General features: G+C 40.7%; 2 protein-coding genes across 2 annotated transcripts; one reads left to right on the top strand and one right to left on the bottom strand.

Annotated features, from left to right (window-relative positions):
• Positions 1-6,245: 6,245 nt before the first annotated feature.
• SERLADRAFT_346281 (uncharacterized protein) lies at positions 6,246-6,512 on the top strand (the record flags this gene model as incomplete). Its single annotated transcript, XM_007314461.1, has 2 exons — positions 6,246-6,344; positions 6,399-6,512. Coding segments are annotated over 2 exons (213 nt in total), but the record flags the coding sequence as incomplete, so codon positions are not given.
• A 3,198-nt stretch (positions 6,513-9,710) lies between these two features.
• On the bottom strand, positions 9,711-10,970 carry SERLADRAFT_405907 (uncharacterized protein; the record flags this gene model as incomplete). The annotated part of the gene is made up of 8 exons (XM_007314460.1): positions 9,711-9,804; positions 9,855-9,944; positions 10,000-10,070; positions 10,114-10,126; positions 10,167-10,258; positions 10,308-10,391; positions 10,463-10,498; positions 10,857-10,970. 8 exons carry the CDS (start codon positions 10,968-10,970, stop codon positions 9,711-9,713), a joined length of 594 nt encoding a protein of 197 aa, XP_007314522.1.
• Positions 10,971-17,439: the final 6,469 nt, after the last annotated feature.

The following is a 17,439-nucleotide window of genomic DNA, read 5'->3' as shown; positions in this document are numbered from 1 at the left end:
TGCCTGCAGGACAAGTCTGGCAACTGCTTCTGTATACTCCTATGACTTCAGCAGGCATGACTGCTCTTTGAGGAATTTGTGCAGGAACTCCGGGGAATAGACACATTTGTGTGTGAGTTGTCCCACTCACTCCTGAAGGTGTTTGATGCCTCCTCGGAGGTGCTGTATGCCTTCCAGGAACTGATCCAATGGACAGGCTGCCTAGCTGTTTTCAGACTTCCTCCACATCAGCTGGCTGTATGATGAGGAGCTGTCCTCCCACTGACTGTGACTCTACTTTGGGTTTCTGTTCTGAAGATGGCCAGTATTTGGGTCTTGGTTTTAGAGACTGTTATTGAGGGTGTCTAAGCTGCTCAGGTGCTCTTACTGCTCTCGGAACATCTCCATAGAGGTATTTCCCCACTGCCCTTGGAATGATTCCTTGCAGATATGGTTCTATTGTTTGTGGAATATCTCCTCAGAGGTGTGGTTCCATTTGCAATTCATTGGGATCTGGGATCCAAGGGTCAGGGTCATCCTCCTCCATTGTTTTGGTCCAGATAGTGAGTGTTCTCTGGAATGAGTCCCTCCCACTAATCTGCGCTAGGGTCTGTGTTTCAGGAGTTTGTAAGCTGACTTTCCATGTGTATAGCCAATCATTGTGGCTTTTTTCCCCTTGGAGTAGAACTTCCCTTGCTGTTTGTCTTTTGGAATCAAGGCATATTCTTGGCATCCGAAAGGGCAAAATAAAGTTGGATCAACCCTCCTTTTAAACAGTAATCCATATGGGGTCTTTCCATGGAGTCCTGATGCTGGGCTGCATGCTGTGGTATATGCAGCCGTTTGCATGGCATCTACCCAGAAGGACTTTGGGAGCTTGGAATCATGGAGCATAGTGGTGACTAATATAACCAATATCTGACTCATGCATTCTGCACTGCCATTTTGTTCTAGGGTATCTGCAGCTGTGGTTTCTTGGAGGGCACCATCTTCTTGGAGTTGTTTTTTGAATGCATAATCAGTGAATTCTCCTCCCCTATCGCTCCAGAGGAATTCTGTGTACAGTGGAGTGAAGTTTTTTTTTCCCAAATGAGTTCGGAAAAATGTTTGGACATCTTTTTCCCATTGCTTGTATTGTTCCAGTACTTCACTTTTGTGTTTCAGAAAATATATCCATGAAAACTTGGAAAAATTATCTACAATGATAATCCAGTATCAGAAAGCCTCCCTATAAGGGTTTCTATGTTCTGGAGCTGTCTTTTTGTAACCATTTGTTGTAAGCAATTCATTCCAATGTGTCCCATTCTCCTGTGCAATAAATTTATGTCCACTGCTGCAAAAGCTGACTCCAGGTTGATTTTGGGTTTTGCTTGGATGTGATACAGTCCTCACTTGTATAAGGCAGTGAGGATGAGTTCTTTCTTTTTCCAAACTTCACAAGCATTGGAACCTGCTGGAAAATGTCTTGATAACCCCGTTTTAGACAATTTGTGGACAGAAACAGGTGCTAAAGTGAAGTTTGGCACAAGTAAAACATTTGACAATGCAATTTTGTAGTCTTTTTTGGCAACAGTCACTTGTAGGATCACTATTCCAATTCCAATAGCATTTACAGAGGATTCATCCCCAAAAACTGATGTTCCTTGGAGGGTTCACAACATGGTATATTCCTTGCTTAAAATAGGAGCAGTGAGGGACCATGTGGGATGTTGCTCCAGAGTCAATGATGATTGTTGTTTTGGTCTTATCAGATTCTGATACAAGGTAAGCTTAAATCTGTTTAGCAAGGGGCTTGGAAATATATACATGTTGTAATATAATATGACTCTGTTTCTCCTTGGAGTTAGATCTAGATGATTGCTCCACTGTATTTGCCTTTTCCTTCTCTTGTTGAAAATTATTTCCTGTGTAGCTTTTGTGTTACCAGGGCTTTTAACCTACATCAGGAAATCAATGAAAATTTTTCTAATGGTTTACCTTGTATTATAAGAGACAACATGTCAAACTACTCTCACTGGGGGCATCTGCTCATGTTGTGTCACCAAATATTGAAAAAAAACATTGAAAAAAATGAGACTTTGTTTTTTACCATGTTTTTTGGATCTACATTGTGATAGATAATTTTAATGTATTATCAAGAAGTAGCTGCAAAATATTATTTGCATCATCTCCTACACAATATGGAAAAAGTATCCAACATGTTTATTTGGTTTTTCTAATATGTTTTTTCAAGACACAATTTATTGGTTATTAAAATGTTTTGCTGCAACACTTGGAAAAAATATATTAGACATTTTTTGGGGATATATTCCTTATAAATTTCCCAATGGGTTTCCTCAAGATATCACATATATTCAACATGTGTCTTATAATATTTTTTAGGATGTCTACCTTCACTATAATAGAATATATTCCAGCAAAATATAGAAATATTATATAAAATGTTTGTTGCTGGTTATTTATTAGCTATGTTATATCTGAGAAAGCATTAGAAATATATCCAAATAACATATATTTAATTTTTTATAATGACTTTCTGCAAAGTATTAAGAAATAGATTCAGTATATTTTTTCTATGGTTTTGGGACATATATTTTGAAAAATATTTTGAATGATTTTTCAAGAACAAATAACACTATGTTGTTTGCATTATTTTTTATATTATACAGAAGAGGCCAATAAAATGTTTTTCAGATGTTTTTAGTATATTACAATAGAAAGAATGGGAGAAACAGGAGGAATGGAAAGAATGGAAAGAATATGCCAGAACTGTGACATTTGGAGTTGTTGGAGGATAGATGCCTAGCTTGTGCACTAGACTCTTCTGTGGACCTTGGTCCCTCACTCAATGATGAAGTGAATGGGGGAAAAATTGAGGATACAACAGGAATAAAGTAAAGGCCCTTTGGAGAAGGGCCAGAATAACTTTAAGAAGAGACTTGGTAAAAAAAAGTAGGGAAATTAGTTGATATTTGAACTGCAGGAATAGATTACAGGAGTCACAACTTATATACCATTGAAGGCAATGGAGTTTGTAAGGAGTAAATCATAATGTAGGTACAGAGGTGCAGACAATTGTCTACCAAAGAGAAATTGTATGTGAGAGGAGTGTATTAATAGGTCTAAACTACAGAGTCTATGAGGAATATAAGAATGTGCGGAGAAAACATATGGCAGACAAAAAGTCCAAAGCAGCAGAGCACAAGGGATATAAATGTGGGAGGCCTGAAGGTTTTGGAATATTGTATGGAAGTGGGGTATGAGGACGTGCTGAATGGCAGAGTACGAGGAATGTTAATCCAGGAGATTTAGAAACTCTGGTTATTTGGGAGGCTTGGGTTTTCTGGCCTGCAGCACAGATATGATAGAATAGAAAGAACAGAATGAATAGACAGAATAGGAAAGATAGAAAAAATAGAAAAAATAGAAATGATAGGCATCGTGAGTAAATCAAATGTGAACTGATGGTTCACCTGTATATTTTTGAGAAAATTGTTGAGACTCTAAATAAGCCTGGTTACCAATTTTACTGTCAACCCTTATTCTTTCAAGGCAAATAGCATTCCTTTTGCCTTGTCTTTTTTCTAATTGTTTTTGTTCTTTTCTTTTTTAGGTTTTTAGCAGTTCCTTGTGATATGGCTGAACTTGCCACAATTGTAGCAAGTAAGTTCCTTCTTTATTTTGATTTTAGCCTTGGCTGTCAGAGCTGATTCTCTGTTTTGTGTCTTTTCAGCATTTTCTATAATCTTTCGATGGCCTATCTTGTCAGTAAAGTGGCTAATTACAGTAAGAAGATTAGTGGGGGGAGTCATGCAAGATGGAGAAGACCAATAGGGAGAACCTGACAAATTATGACATTTTTTTATAGTATGAGAAAACATGCATTGGCCAGGGCTTGAACCTGGGACTCCAGCTTTCATGATCTGGTGCTTTACCAACTAAGCTACCAAGGCGTACTTGGAAAGCATAGCATACTGATTGGTTGCATGCCCAGAAGGTCTAGAATCACTGTACACGGGTGCGGATTGTTCAATTGAGAACTTCTGGGAAGTGTCTAGCCACTTGCTGAGAGCTAACAGGGACAGAACTAGAGTCCAGTATGAGTAACTATATTATCAGAGAGTACAGAATGTGTACAGTACCTAGAGTCCAGTATGAGTAACTAAAAAATAGGAATACTGGATTCTGCAATACTAGTCCAAAGTTTTGTAAACAAAGGTAAACAAATCAGCCACAAAGGCGAAATTATAGAATGCTCAGTGAATACTGAACAATACAGCAAAAAGAATAAAGAGGAAAGTGATTTAGAAAGAAGGGAAAATCGATAGCACAACTAGGTGCAGAATCACCAAAACTAACACGGATCTCATTGTGTGTTGTGATAGAATCATGCAAAATGGGAAAGGGTAATGCAAGATGGGGAAAACTAATGGGGGGAGCCATTCAAGATAGGGAAGGCTATTGGGGAGAACCACAAAGGAGGGAAAAGACCAGTAGGGAGAGCTATACAAGATAGAGAAGTCCTAGAATGGGGCAAACCAATGGGGAGAACCATATAGGTGTTAGAATATACTCTGACATACCAATACTCAATAGGATAATACCTCTGATTTGTAAGCCAGCCCAGTATGCAGCAGCTATTCTGTGTAAGTTGTTTGTGGTTGCATGTCATGTTTAAGATCCTACATTGTATAACCTTAGCCATATAGCTCAATTGGTAGAGCAGCTGGCATGTATCCAGAATGTTCCAGGTTCAATCCCTGGTCTGGTCATTATCCAATTTTATCAATAGGATGGGGAAAACCAGTGGGAAGAACTGTACAAAACGGGGAAGACTAGGGAAAGCCACACAGGATAGGAAAGATCTAGCATGGAGCAAACCAATGGGGAGAATTGCATAGGATGGGGAAAAACAATAGAGAGAACTATACAGGATAGGGAAGCCATTAAGGGGAACTACAAAGAGGGGTAAAAACTTGTGAGGTTGACTATACAGCAATAAATGAAGAGAACTATACAGAATGGGGAAGATCACTGGGGGGAACCAAAGAGAAGGGGGAAAACTAATAGGGAAAACTATACAGAATGGGGAAGACCAGTAGGGAGAGCCATACCATACAGAGAAGACTAGTGGGGAGAACCATATAGGATAGGGAAGGCCATTACGGGGAACCATAAAGGAGGGAGAAACACAATGGTGTTTACCATGCAGGATAAGAAAGACTGGTGGGGGGAGCTATGCAAAGTAGGGAAGACCAGTAGGAAGAACCATGCAGAATTTAGAAGGCCAATATGTGGGCAAGTTCTGAGCATGGTCTATATAAGGAAGCATATAAGTGGTAGATATAATATTTAATGTTCTTCAATTTGCATCTCATGTTAAGCAGCATCTTCCTCTAGAACTTTTCTAAGAAATAACAAACTATGAGCTATTAAAGTCTATATTTGTGTGCAATTTTTCATTCCAGTGTATTCTAGAACTATATCAATGTACTGATATTGCAGGAGAGAAATACTTTTGTTTGAACAATCATATCAAATTTCTATTCTAAAGATGTACTTTGTTTTCTTTTGTCTTACATTCTAAATATGCATTCAAGTAGAGTAATACTCAATGTATTTAGTTAACTAGTCAAAAAAGGTTTACAAAAAAGTTTGACATTTATAGTATCTATAAACTTTTGGGTTGAAGCTACTAGGAGAAGGTTATCTATGGTGATGAGAGCACTGATCGTACTGATGAAGGAATAATAAAAGTGAGAGGGAGGATAGATAATGTTCAGCCAACACTCATCTTTCTATTGAATGATATTGATTCAACAATAGTTAATCTAAAAACTCTCTTGTCAGAGCAACAAGAGAATTTAAGCCTTAAAAAATGTATATTAAACCCTATCATACTAAGATACTATAAACAATCCCTGTCAACGATGAAAGACCATAAAGATGGATGGTAGCATAACTTTAGAGTCAAATGTGATCTAAGAGTGAAGCAGATTGTAAAACTGTTTGGGTTACCAAAACACTTCAAGTCACAAAAAAACAAGTCTATCTCCCTTCGGACTGTTTGTCATCACCTCAGAAAAGCTGGCATGAAGGCTGTGGTGAAGAAAAAGTGTCCTCTCCTCTCTAAGCGTCACAAGACTGCTAGGATGGACTTTGCTTTGAGTCACCAGGGCTGGACTGTTGAGGATTAGAAGTGGGTTATATAGTCAGAAGAGGCCAAAATTAATTGCATTGGGTTAAATAGGAAGAGATGAGCATAGAAAAAGGCAGGAGAAGGGTTGAGTGATAGACTAGTGCAAAAGACAGTTAAGTTTGGAGGAGGATTTTTGATGATATGGGGGTGTATGACTTGGGAAGGGGTTGGAATGGCTTGCAAAATTGATGGTAGGATGGATGCTGAACTCTACACACAGATTTTAGAGGACAAGTTGCAACAAACTTTCCAATATTATGGGTTATCCCCTGATGATATTATCTTTCAACAGGATAATGACCCCAAGCATACTAGCAGAAGGGCTAAGCAGTAGTTTGTTGATCATAGATATGAGATTATGGTATGGCTAGCTTAGTCTCCACACTTTAACCCCATAGAATATCTATGGTTCTTACTCAAAGAAGGCTGGCTAAGCATCCAGAGCCCCCTTCAGGTATAGTGGAGTTTTTGGAAAGAGTGCAGACAGAGTGGGAGAAGATTGGGGTGGAGGAGTGTCAGGTATTGATCAAAAGTATGCCTAGGAGGATTTAGGAGGTCATCAAGGCCAAAAGAGGATACACTTCATACTGATTTCTGATACCCTTACTATAAGCGACAAAACTGTCCCAATAAGTATAGCGGATCAATGTGTGAATATTGACTGATATAACAAGAATTACTTCAGCAATGTATATACAGTAAGAAGGCCCTCAATTAGGGCTATCTAATAATATGTGGGTTTAGGGGTCTAGCATCGATAGTGCACAAGTTATTCACTCAACAATTAAAACATTGCTAATATTGAGACAGTTTTGTTGCTCAGTGTATCCACTCTGATTCTCCTGCACCAGACTTCTAGTCCGCCATACATTTTCTCCACATATTCTAATATTCTAGTGAAGGGAAATTGTATGTGAGGGGAGTGTACTATAAGGTTTAAACTACAGGATCCATGAGGATATTATGTACCTACATTACAAATTACTCCTTATGAACTCTAATCCCTCTGATAGTATATAAGCTGTAGTTCCTGTACTCCGTTCCTGCAGTTCAAATATCAACTAGTTCCCCCCACCTTTATCCAAAGTCTTCTTTTAAGTTTTCCAGTCCTTCTACGAAGGACCTTTACTCCTCTCCACCTTTCATCCTTTAATCTCACCTATTCACTCTGTCAAGTTAGGGACCAAGGTCCGCAAAAGGGCCTAGCGCATGAGCTAAATCAGCTCCCAATCTTGTACTCCGTTCTGCTCCCCACCCCATTTTTATACTCCAAACTCCAATCACTCTAAAGGTCATGGTTTTGACAGTATATTTGAACTGACACTTCCCAGACACTCTATATTTCTCCCATGGTCAAACACGTATGTAATACCTCATAGGGCAACACTGAATTTCACAGTTTTTCTACTTGTCGACCTCTAGAGGCGCAATCCATCTATCTTCATGACCTCCCAATGTCCGACTTACCCCATACCCCCAGGGGTTCCCCAATCCCTCCCAACTCTCCTTGTGCCCTGACCCCAGCTCCAGACTCTCTGATGCTCACTCCTGCTGAGCTACCTTGCAATGAGCTGGAGAATTAGGATACCAACAATCTCACTCTGGCCCAGGCAATTACCTTGTTTGTCAAATCCTTCAGACACAACTCCCACTGTGGTTCTGCACATACTAAGATTGGAGAGCCAGACACTCTCAATGGCTCTGATCCCAGGAACCTTCACTCCTTCATTGTGCAGTGTCAACTGAACTTTAACAACTGTCCAGGCACATTCCATACTGACCGGGCAAAAATCAACTATATTATTTCCTTCCTTAAGGGAATGATGTTGGATTGGTTTGAACCTGATATCCTGACCCAGACAATCTTGCCACTATTCCCATCTGGATGGACAATTACTCTGAGTTCCTCTCTGAACTCTGCTCCAACTTTGGGCTTCACAATCCCACCAAAGATGTGGAGTCCCAGATTGAACACCTCCAGATGCATGAAAACCAATGTCTGAACAAGTACATGGTTAAATTCAACTGTCTTGCATCCCAAATCCGGGGGTGGGATGAAGGCACACTCTGTCATCAGTTCTACAAGGGATTCCCTTCAAGGATTAAGGACAATATCTCCTGCATCAGAAAACTGGACACCCTTGTGGAGTTACAAATCCTCACTCAAGCCATTAACTCTCATTATTGGGAACAATGCAGTGGATTCAGTAGGGAAACTACTACCCAGCCCGAGTCCTCATCTAACACCAATACCACATCCTCCTCCTCCAAGTAGTCCTCCTTGACTTCCGCAAAACCTACACCCCACAGAAACTCCTCTTTCTATTCCTACTCCCATCACTTGCCTGCTCCAAAAACTCTAAATTTGACCAATAACCTGGGCAAGGAAGGTAAACTCACTCTGGAAGAATACAAACACTGTTTTAACAACAATTTTTGTCTGTTCTGCGGACAAGCCGGTCACAATGCAAAGTTGTGTCCTAAATCCTCCTCCAGCACTGCAAAAGCTTATGCCACTGCAGCAATTATATATGTCACCTCATTGGATTTATCCTGCTCTGCAGTTCTGGGATATAATTAGCTCACCTGCTACAATCCATCAATTAACAGGGTACTAAACACTATCTCATTCTGTACTCCGGAGACTTTGAATGCCCAACCAACATCAACTCTGATCTCTTACCTCATGGCTACATATCCCTTGTAAACGCAGTCCCCTTCCACCAAGCTTGTAAACCTGAAGGATCCACCCAATTCACTATGCAATTATCCTGGGCCTCCTCTGTTGCCCTGGAAGTTGTGGATCTTATCACAACACAATGGGATCCACACCCGTGTACAGTGATTCTGGACCTTCTGGGCATGCAACCAATCAGTATGCTTTTCAAATACGCCTTGGTAGCTTATTTGGTAAAGCACCAGACCATGAAAGCTGGAGTCCCAGGTTCAAGCCCTGGCCAATGCATGTTTTCTCATACTATAAACAAATGTCATAATTTGTCAGATCTATCCTCAGTCCCCTCTGAATATCATTTGGTATAGTCCTATACCTCACCCCCACATGGTACTCCAGATATCTGCTCTGATTTTGCTGCACCAGATTTCTAGTCTGCCATACATTTTCACCACATATTCTCATACTTTATCAGGAAAACATAATGTGGCTATAAATGCAAAGAAATACAAAAAATATGCTATTATAGCAAAAATATCACTCAGATCTGTTCAGATCTGTAAATGCAAATCTTACAAAGTCCCTTGCTATAGTGCACCAGATGCAAAAATGTGCAGGCTTATAGCATATAGGAATTGCCTATAGCATAAAAAGTCAAATATATCAAAGTCACCCCAGCTGTATAAGGCCTTGCAATGAATTGATATAAATGACTCTAATTCCTCTAAATACCATTCAAAGCTAACTAGATCAATCCAGAGCATTTCACTTCCACTCATTTTCAAAATGTAAAAACAGTTAAAACTTCAATGAATTATAAAAGCGCAATATATAAATGACAGCTACAAGTATATGAGATTACTGCTTAAAAGACATAGCTGCCTCCTCTAAATCATTGAAGTCAAATATGGGATAAGAGGATTCAGATAAAGCCAAAGTACTGGGACCGCCCCTATAAAATATAAGAAAAAGAAAATTAAAAAATTAGAGTGAACAATTTACCATACAAACTCTTCAATATCACCAAACACACTTGCCAGATGTGTTGGGGAACACTCCCTGAACTCTTGAATTAGATTCAAATGCTCCCATCTATGAATTAAATAAGGCAAATATATAAAATAACCAGAAAACAAATTGTACATACCTTGGAGCAAATGAATTCTCAGAGAATTCTACCAATTTATTGTTGATAGTGCCAAGTAAAGCACATTCAACCTAAATATACAATTAAATTTACAAATAAAAGAGTAAGAAAAACCTTACAGAGCATGCTACCAGGGCAAGTGCAGGGGCATTAGTTGATTTTCTTACCATATTTCACCTTTAGGTCCCCACCACTGACTTTGAAAGAGCATTTTGAAGATGTTGTTTTTCCATGGTTGCATAATGTCAGATGTTTTATCCTATACAATAAATCAGATTGTATATATTTTTATGAGGACAAAAAAATACCTTGAAGTTTATACTTGCATTGATTAACGCACCAGAGTTGATCATCCATGGAATAAAATCTCCCAGCTCCTCTCTATTGTGGAACTGTTTGATTTGATATGTAGGAGGAACTTGAATGGAATTAATATATGTTTGCTATAATAAGTTGTACTCACACATTCCAATACTTGAGCTTTCAAGTCTTGGTCATCCTATAAAATCTTCATTTTGTTGGCCAAGGAGGTAGTAGATTTGTTTTTACTGGTAGCTTTAACTAATAAGTCCCAGCAGATAGATGAATGATTGAGAGGGTTTGGAAAGGCCATTTTGAGTGATGGTGTATGTCCTCATAGCTTTGTGACCAAGACTAGCAATATATCTCAAAGTTGAGCAAGCTATAGAACTTAGCTTAGTCTTGGAGGATGATGGTTTGATGGAGAGACGTAAAATGCTAGGACTAGAACTATGTGAAGTTGATCCTGAGCTGGAAGTAATTGTTGTTGAACTTTAAACAACCTTATAAAAATGTAGTATAGGTAAGCCTTAAAACAAAGGAGAAGGAACACTTACTATGTTATTATCCAAAGACTGAGAGTTGGCTCCACCATGATTGCTATCTTGATCCAGAGGCTTCATTGTCTTCTCCAGTGTTTGAATGAGAGTGAATAGGCTGAGGATGGTCATCAGAAATGTCACCTAGGATATTATTGTCTTCATCCTGTTCTTGATTTTTCTACTGGTCACTAAAGGGGGCAATACTTGTCACAATTGAACCGAGCCTTAAGGGATCATGGCTATATTGCCCCAAATGTAGCATTCAGAGGCAGTAGGATCACTGCATGAAGTATTGTCCATAAATAGATGCAAATGAATGGTTGCACATGCACAAGATACCACACTTTTGTCAAATATACTATATACTAGCAGCAGAAAATGCATTAGATTCAGTAGCAGGAACATGGTGGTGGCCACAATATTGAAAGTTAGCTAATGCATCTAATGTAACAAAAAAGTTTGTACACTCTGGTGCACAATGAGAACAAGCAGAGAAGGGTGAGTGAAGGAAAGGATAATCTCCCTTAGGGTAGGACCGAGTTTGTTGTGGGTAAACAACAGGAGGACTCACTGAGGAGTCTTCTTGATCTATTAGGGTATATATACTACTACAGGGTATTTGTACATATTGTACTATACAGTTACTAAGGATGGTGGCTGATAATATCATAGTGTGCAGCCCTTGTAACCAGCTCCATCATGTGAGAGAGTTTGTATCTAAAAATAAGAGGAAGCAGTGCAGCAAGAGAAAGTGAAGATACAAGTGGTGATTGAAAGTAAAGAAAAGTGCCACATGGCACAAGTGTCCACAAGAGAAAGAAAGTTGAAGTGGAGACTGAAAGTTGGAAGTCCAAAAATTGTATATTGTAACATTTAATGGCTGCTTCTTCTTCTCAATCAACCAGTGCCAACAACTCCTACAAATGTTGAGATCACTGGGTAACCAAGGTGTGTGGAGGCCTTTGATGTGCAAGATTGCCTTGTCGTATAAGGCATAGTCATAATTGTCCGGCAAAACATGATAGGGGAGGAATAAGTTAGTCAACAGTGAAAAGTCAATTTTGGAGGCATAGACAATATGAATATGAATTGGGGCAAACCTACAAGCACAAATGGCTCAAGTCTTCCTTGTAAAAGCATCAAAGGTGTAGTGGCTTTGCCACACATGGATAATGTCAGACTTCTGTTGTTGAGTAGCAACCCAAGGAAAATGTTTGCATTCAGGAAGATTTAGTGCTTGCTGCAGTGCATATGAGTGTCTTTGCTATTTGGATTCTCTGAGCAATGCATGGAGCTGGTTTTGTAATGCTTTATCCATTGAGATGGGGGGCAGGTTATTTTGGGGATGAGTATGAGGTTGTAGCAACACTTTAAATGATAAAATCAAGCTGTCAAAACAAATCTGTGAACAAGAATAATTTCAAAGTAAAGCAAGAAGCACAAGTCTTATGGCACAATGGAAAGAGGAAACATTATAAATGGCAGCCATGGACCTCAATTGCGAACAAATAAGATAGGAGAAATTATCCAGTAATTAACACAGTGAAAAGACCTGTACAAGTAACATCTGTCCAATAGGATAGCAAGAATGTGGAGGAAGGTCCTGCCCATCAAAGACAGAAGAAGAGTAAACCACTGTCTCAGATGAGCATTTGTTATTTCTACCTCAACAGCTTGTTCAGATTCACATATAGTGTTGCCACAGTCTTGGCTAAAACTAGTTGTGTAACCACACTGAATTATTATGTCATGTGACTGGATTGAGCTGTGACTGGTATGAATCATGTGGCTATAGGTGATTATCACATGATATTACCTGGCTTGCAGGCCTAGACATAACAAGTTGGGAGTGGGCAAGCCTTTAGAAGCATAAAGTTTGTAATTATTTTATATATTGCCCACATTATAAAGCTCAGATATGACAAAACCGGATAAACCCGGTCTCTGCCGAAGCAGCCATTGTTCTCCATAGAGCATAGCCACCACTTCATGGAGTAACCATTGTTCTCCTAGGAGTCATTATACTGTAGCGAGTAGCACCTCCGACTAGAAGTAGTAGGGGGTTTAGTATAGGAATACCTCAGTCGTTTCTATAGCCTCTCGGGCAGCGGCTGAGGTATGTTACATTACATTTATTAGAGATCACCTTAAACTAACATCTATTGTAGTTTCACATAGGTACATAATAAAGTCATTTCTATAGCCTCTCAGGCAGCGGCTGAGTTACACTTAGTTTTATTAGGTTATGAGCCCTAGTGCGCAAAAGCTACACAGGAAATAATTCTTATTTGAAACGGCAACCTCGGAACCATGACCACAGCACGTGATACATCCGCATGTCCAGTTCTCACTGGACCCAACAATTTTCAGATATGGAAACTCCGGATCATCTCAAAGCTACGTCGGGAAAAAGTTCTCCGGGTTGTTACTGGAGAGGAGCTTAAGCCCTCACCAGGAAAACCTACCTCCTCGGAGGATCCTGAGATCACCTGGATACTTAAGGATGAGAAGGCACATGGAATCATCCAGGACCACATCTTTGATGCCCTCCTAATGAGGACTGGAGACCTCACCAGCTCCAAGGAGTTATTTGATAAACTTGTCTCACTCCATCAAACGTCCAACATTGCCTCGGCCTTCTATTCATTCAAGCAACTCACCAAAATGTCCTGGGATGGGACATCACCTATCCAGGACCACATTGCAAAAATCCAGACAATTGATTCACACCTCTCTGGAATGAAACTAGGAGTTGATACCAAACTTATTGCCTTCACTCTTCTCCAATCTCTCCCATGCACTGCGGAATGGCAAATATTTTAGTCATCGGTAATCAACACGATTGAAGAAAATAAACTTACCTTTGATGCAGTTGAGATCCGGATCACTGCAGAAGTTGCACAACAGTCAGGGAAGGCCCCTGGAGGTTCTGAATCAGCACTCAAATCCGAGGAGAAATGGTGTAACTTCCACAAAGCCAAATCACACAACACCTCGGAGTGTCAAACACTTCAGTCAGTTAAAAAAGGTCAAAGGAAGAAGAAAAAGGAAAGACACAAGGATAAAGGAAAAGAGAAGGAAAAGGCAAATATGGCGGAGCAATCATCTGGATCTGACTCCAAGGAGGAACAGAGTCATATTGCATTGGAACATGTACATATTTCCAAGCCCCTTGCTAAACGCATTCAAGCTTACCTTGTGTCGGAACCCAATAAGACCAAAACAACAATCATCATTGACTCCGGAGCAACATCCCACATGGTCCCTCACCGCTCCTGGTTTGAGCCAGGAACATACCATGTTCTGCATCCTCCGAGGACAATCAGTTTTGGGGATGAATCCTCTGTAAATGCTATTGGCATTGGAACAGTAATCCTACAAGCAACTGTTGGCAAAAAGGACTACAATATTGCACTGTCAAATGTCTTACTTGTGCCAAACTTCACGTTAGCACTTGTCTCTGTGCACAAATTGTCCAAAACGGGGTTATCAACACTTTTTCCAGCAGGGTCAAATGCTTGTGAAGTTCGGAAAAAGGAGGAACTTATCCTCACTGCGTTACACAAGCGAGGACTTTATCACATCCAAGCAAAACCCGAAATCAACCCGGAGTCAGCTTTTGCAGCAGTAGATGTAAATTTATTGCACAGGAGAATGGGACACATTGGAATGGACCGCTTGCAACGAATGGTTACAAAAAGACAGCTCCAGGACATAGACACCCTTACCGGAACCCCGGAGTTTTGTGAACCTTGTGCTTTAGGAAAGATGAAGAAATTACCTTTCAAGTCCACTGGAGGAAACCGAGCCAAGTGCTCCATACAAATTGTGCACACAGATGTTGGAGGACCAATCAAACCAACTTCCAGGGAGGGTTTTCGGTACTGGATTATCATTGTAGATGATTTCTCCAAATTTCTATGGATATCTTTCCTAAAACATAAAAGTGAAGCACTGGAACGATACAAGCAATGGAAAGAAGATGTCCAAACATTCTTCCGGACTCATTTGGGAGAAGAAAACTTCACTCCACTATACACAGAATTCCTCCGGAGCGATGGGGGAGGAGAACATACTGGCAATGCATTCAAAAATCAACTCCGACGAGATGGTGTCATCCAAGAAACTACAGCTGCAGATACTCCGGAACAAAATGGCATTGCAGAACGCATGAATCAGACATTGGCTACATTAGCAACCACTATGCTCCATGATTCCAGTCATTTTGGGTAGATGCCATGCAAACAGCTGCATATATCACAGCATGCAGCCCAGCATCAGGACTCCATGGAAAGACCCCATATGAAATACTGTTTAAAAGGAGAGTTGATCCAACTTTGTTTCGCCCTTTAGGATGCCAAACATATGCCTTGATTCCGAAAGACAAAAGGCAAGGGAAGTTTTACTCCAAGGGGTGCAAAGCCATAATGATTGGCTACACACATGGAAAGCAAGCCTACAAACTCCTAGACACTGAAAAACGGACTGTGTTTTCCAGTCGGCATGTCATATTCAATGAATCCGGAAAGGTACAAAAGGATGACACTGCTCCCTGAAACACAGACACTAGCACAGATCAGTGGGAGGGACTCATTCCAGAGAATGCTCACTATCCAGACCAAAAATCATTGGAGGATGATCCTGACCCTTGGATCCAAGATCCAAATGAATTGCAAATGGAACCACATCTCCAAGGAGATATTCCACAAGCAACGGAACCATATCAGCATGAAGATGTTCCGAGAGCAGTAGGGCAATACCTCCGTGGAGACGTTCCGAGAGCAGTGGGAGCACCTGATCAGCTAAGACACCCTCCACAACAGTCTCTACAACCAAGACCTGAACACTGGCCATCTTCAGAACAGAAAGCCAAAGTAGAGTTACAGTCAGTGGGAGGACAGCCCCTCAACATACAGACAGCTGATGTGGAAAAAGTCCGAATACAGCTAGACAGCCTGTCCATTGGATCAGCTTCTGGAAGGCATACAACACCTCCAAGGAGTCACCCTACGCCTCCAAGGAGTGATTCAACACCTGCAGGAGTGAGTGGGGCAACACACACACAAATGTGTCTACTCCGTGGAGTACCTGCACAAGTTCCTAAAAGAGCAGCCATGCCTGCTGAAGTCCTAGGAGTACGCAGAAGCAGTCGCCAGACTCGTCCTGCAGACAAAAACCGAGATTATCAAAAGACTCTAGATGAGGAACAGTCTCGAAAAGAGCAGCATGACAACTCCATGGAGAAACCTAACACTCCTGAGGTTCATCAAGATACATCTGATACAGAGGAGACATTCTTTGCTGGAATAGCAAGTACCGGTCCGTCTAACACAGACCTTCCAAGGACACTAAAAGAAGCCTTATCACGTCCGGATGGAGAATTATGGAAGTCTGCCTTGGAGGAGGAACTCCTAAGTCTCAATACTAATGCAGTATATGACACTGTTCCACTTCCGAAGGGAGTAAAACCCATCACATCAAAACCTGTGTTCCGGATCAAGTTTGATCAAAACGGAAACATTGAAAGATACAAACTCTGGATTGTTGCACGAGGTTTTACTCAAAGGGAGGGGATTGATTACCAGGAGGTTTTTGCTCTGGTTGCAAACTTAGAGTCAATCTGAATTATTCTAGCCCTGGCAGCAAAGTACGACCTAGAACTTGATCAAATGGACGTATCCACAGCTTATCTCAATGGAGAACTTGAAGAAGAACTGTACATGCTTCCTCCAGGGGGTGTTCCTATCCAACCTGGATACTGCTGGAGATTGAAGAAATCCATCTACGGGTTAAAACAAGCTGGTCGTACATGGAACAAAACTTTTGATCGCAAGCTCCAGGAGCTCGGTTTCACAAGACTAAATGCAGAAACATGTCTCTATGTATTCCGGGACAACAAACAAATATGCTTTGTTGTTGTCTATGTAGATGACCTCCTCCTAGGAGCTTCATCCCGGAAATTCATGGATATCACAAAAGCCAAACTCAAATCCATATTCAAAATGCGGGACCTTGGAGAAGCAAAATGCATCCTCAGAATAGAAATCCAACGTGATTGTTCAAACAAAACAATATCCCTATTGCAATGCCAATACATTGACACAGTCCTGGAGCGTACTGGAATGAAGAACTGCAAACCAGTATGGACACCAATGGCCCATGGATCAAAACTCCTTGCAAATGCTCCAGGGGAAGATATTGTGCAACACGAGATGCATATTGAAGGGCGTCAAGTGTCATACCTCTCAATTGTAGGCTCCCTCATGTATGCCATGCTCGGAACCCGCCCAGACATTGCCTACGTTGTTGGAATACTAAGCAGGCATAGCTCAGCTCCAAGGAGCCATCACTGGGAAGCTGCAAAATGTGTCCTCCGATATCTGAAAGCAACCAGGGACATGGAACTACAATATGATGGCACAGATGTCTCCAGATTGAGCAATGCTGGACAACACCTTGCATGGCTTCGGACATTTTTTGAAGAAATTGGACATGCTCAAAATGGACCTACAACACTGCACTGTGACAATCAAGCAGCTATCATTCTTACACGAAATCCACAGTTCTGTGCTCGCACAAAACACATTCAACGGAAATA

This window comes from Serpula lacrymans, assembly GCF_000218685.1.
Source record: "Serpula lacrymans var. lacrymans S7.9 unplaced genomic scaffold SERLAscaffold_3, whole genome shotgun sequence".
Lineage (NCBI taxonomy): Eukaryota > Fungi > Basidiomycota > Agaricomycetes > Boletales > Serpulaceae > Serpula > Serpula lacrymans.
The sequence above is the reverse complement of the archived record's forward strand: the minus strand, read 5'-3'. Positions and strand labels throughout refer to the sequence as shown.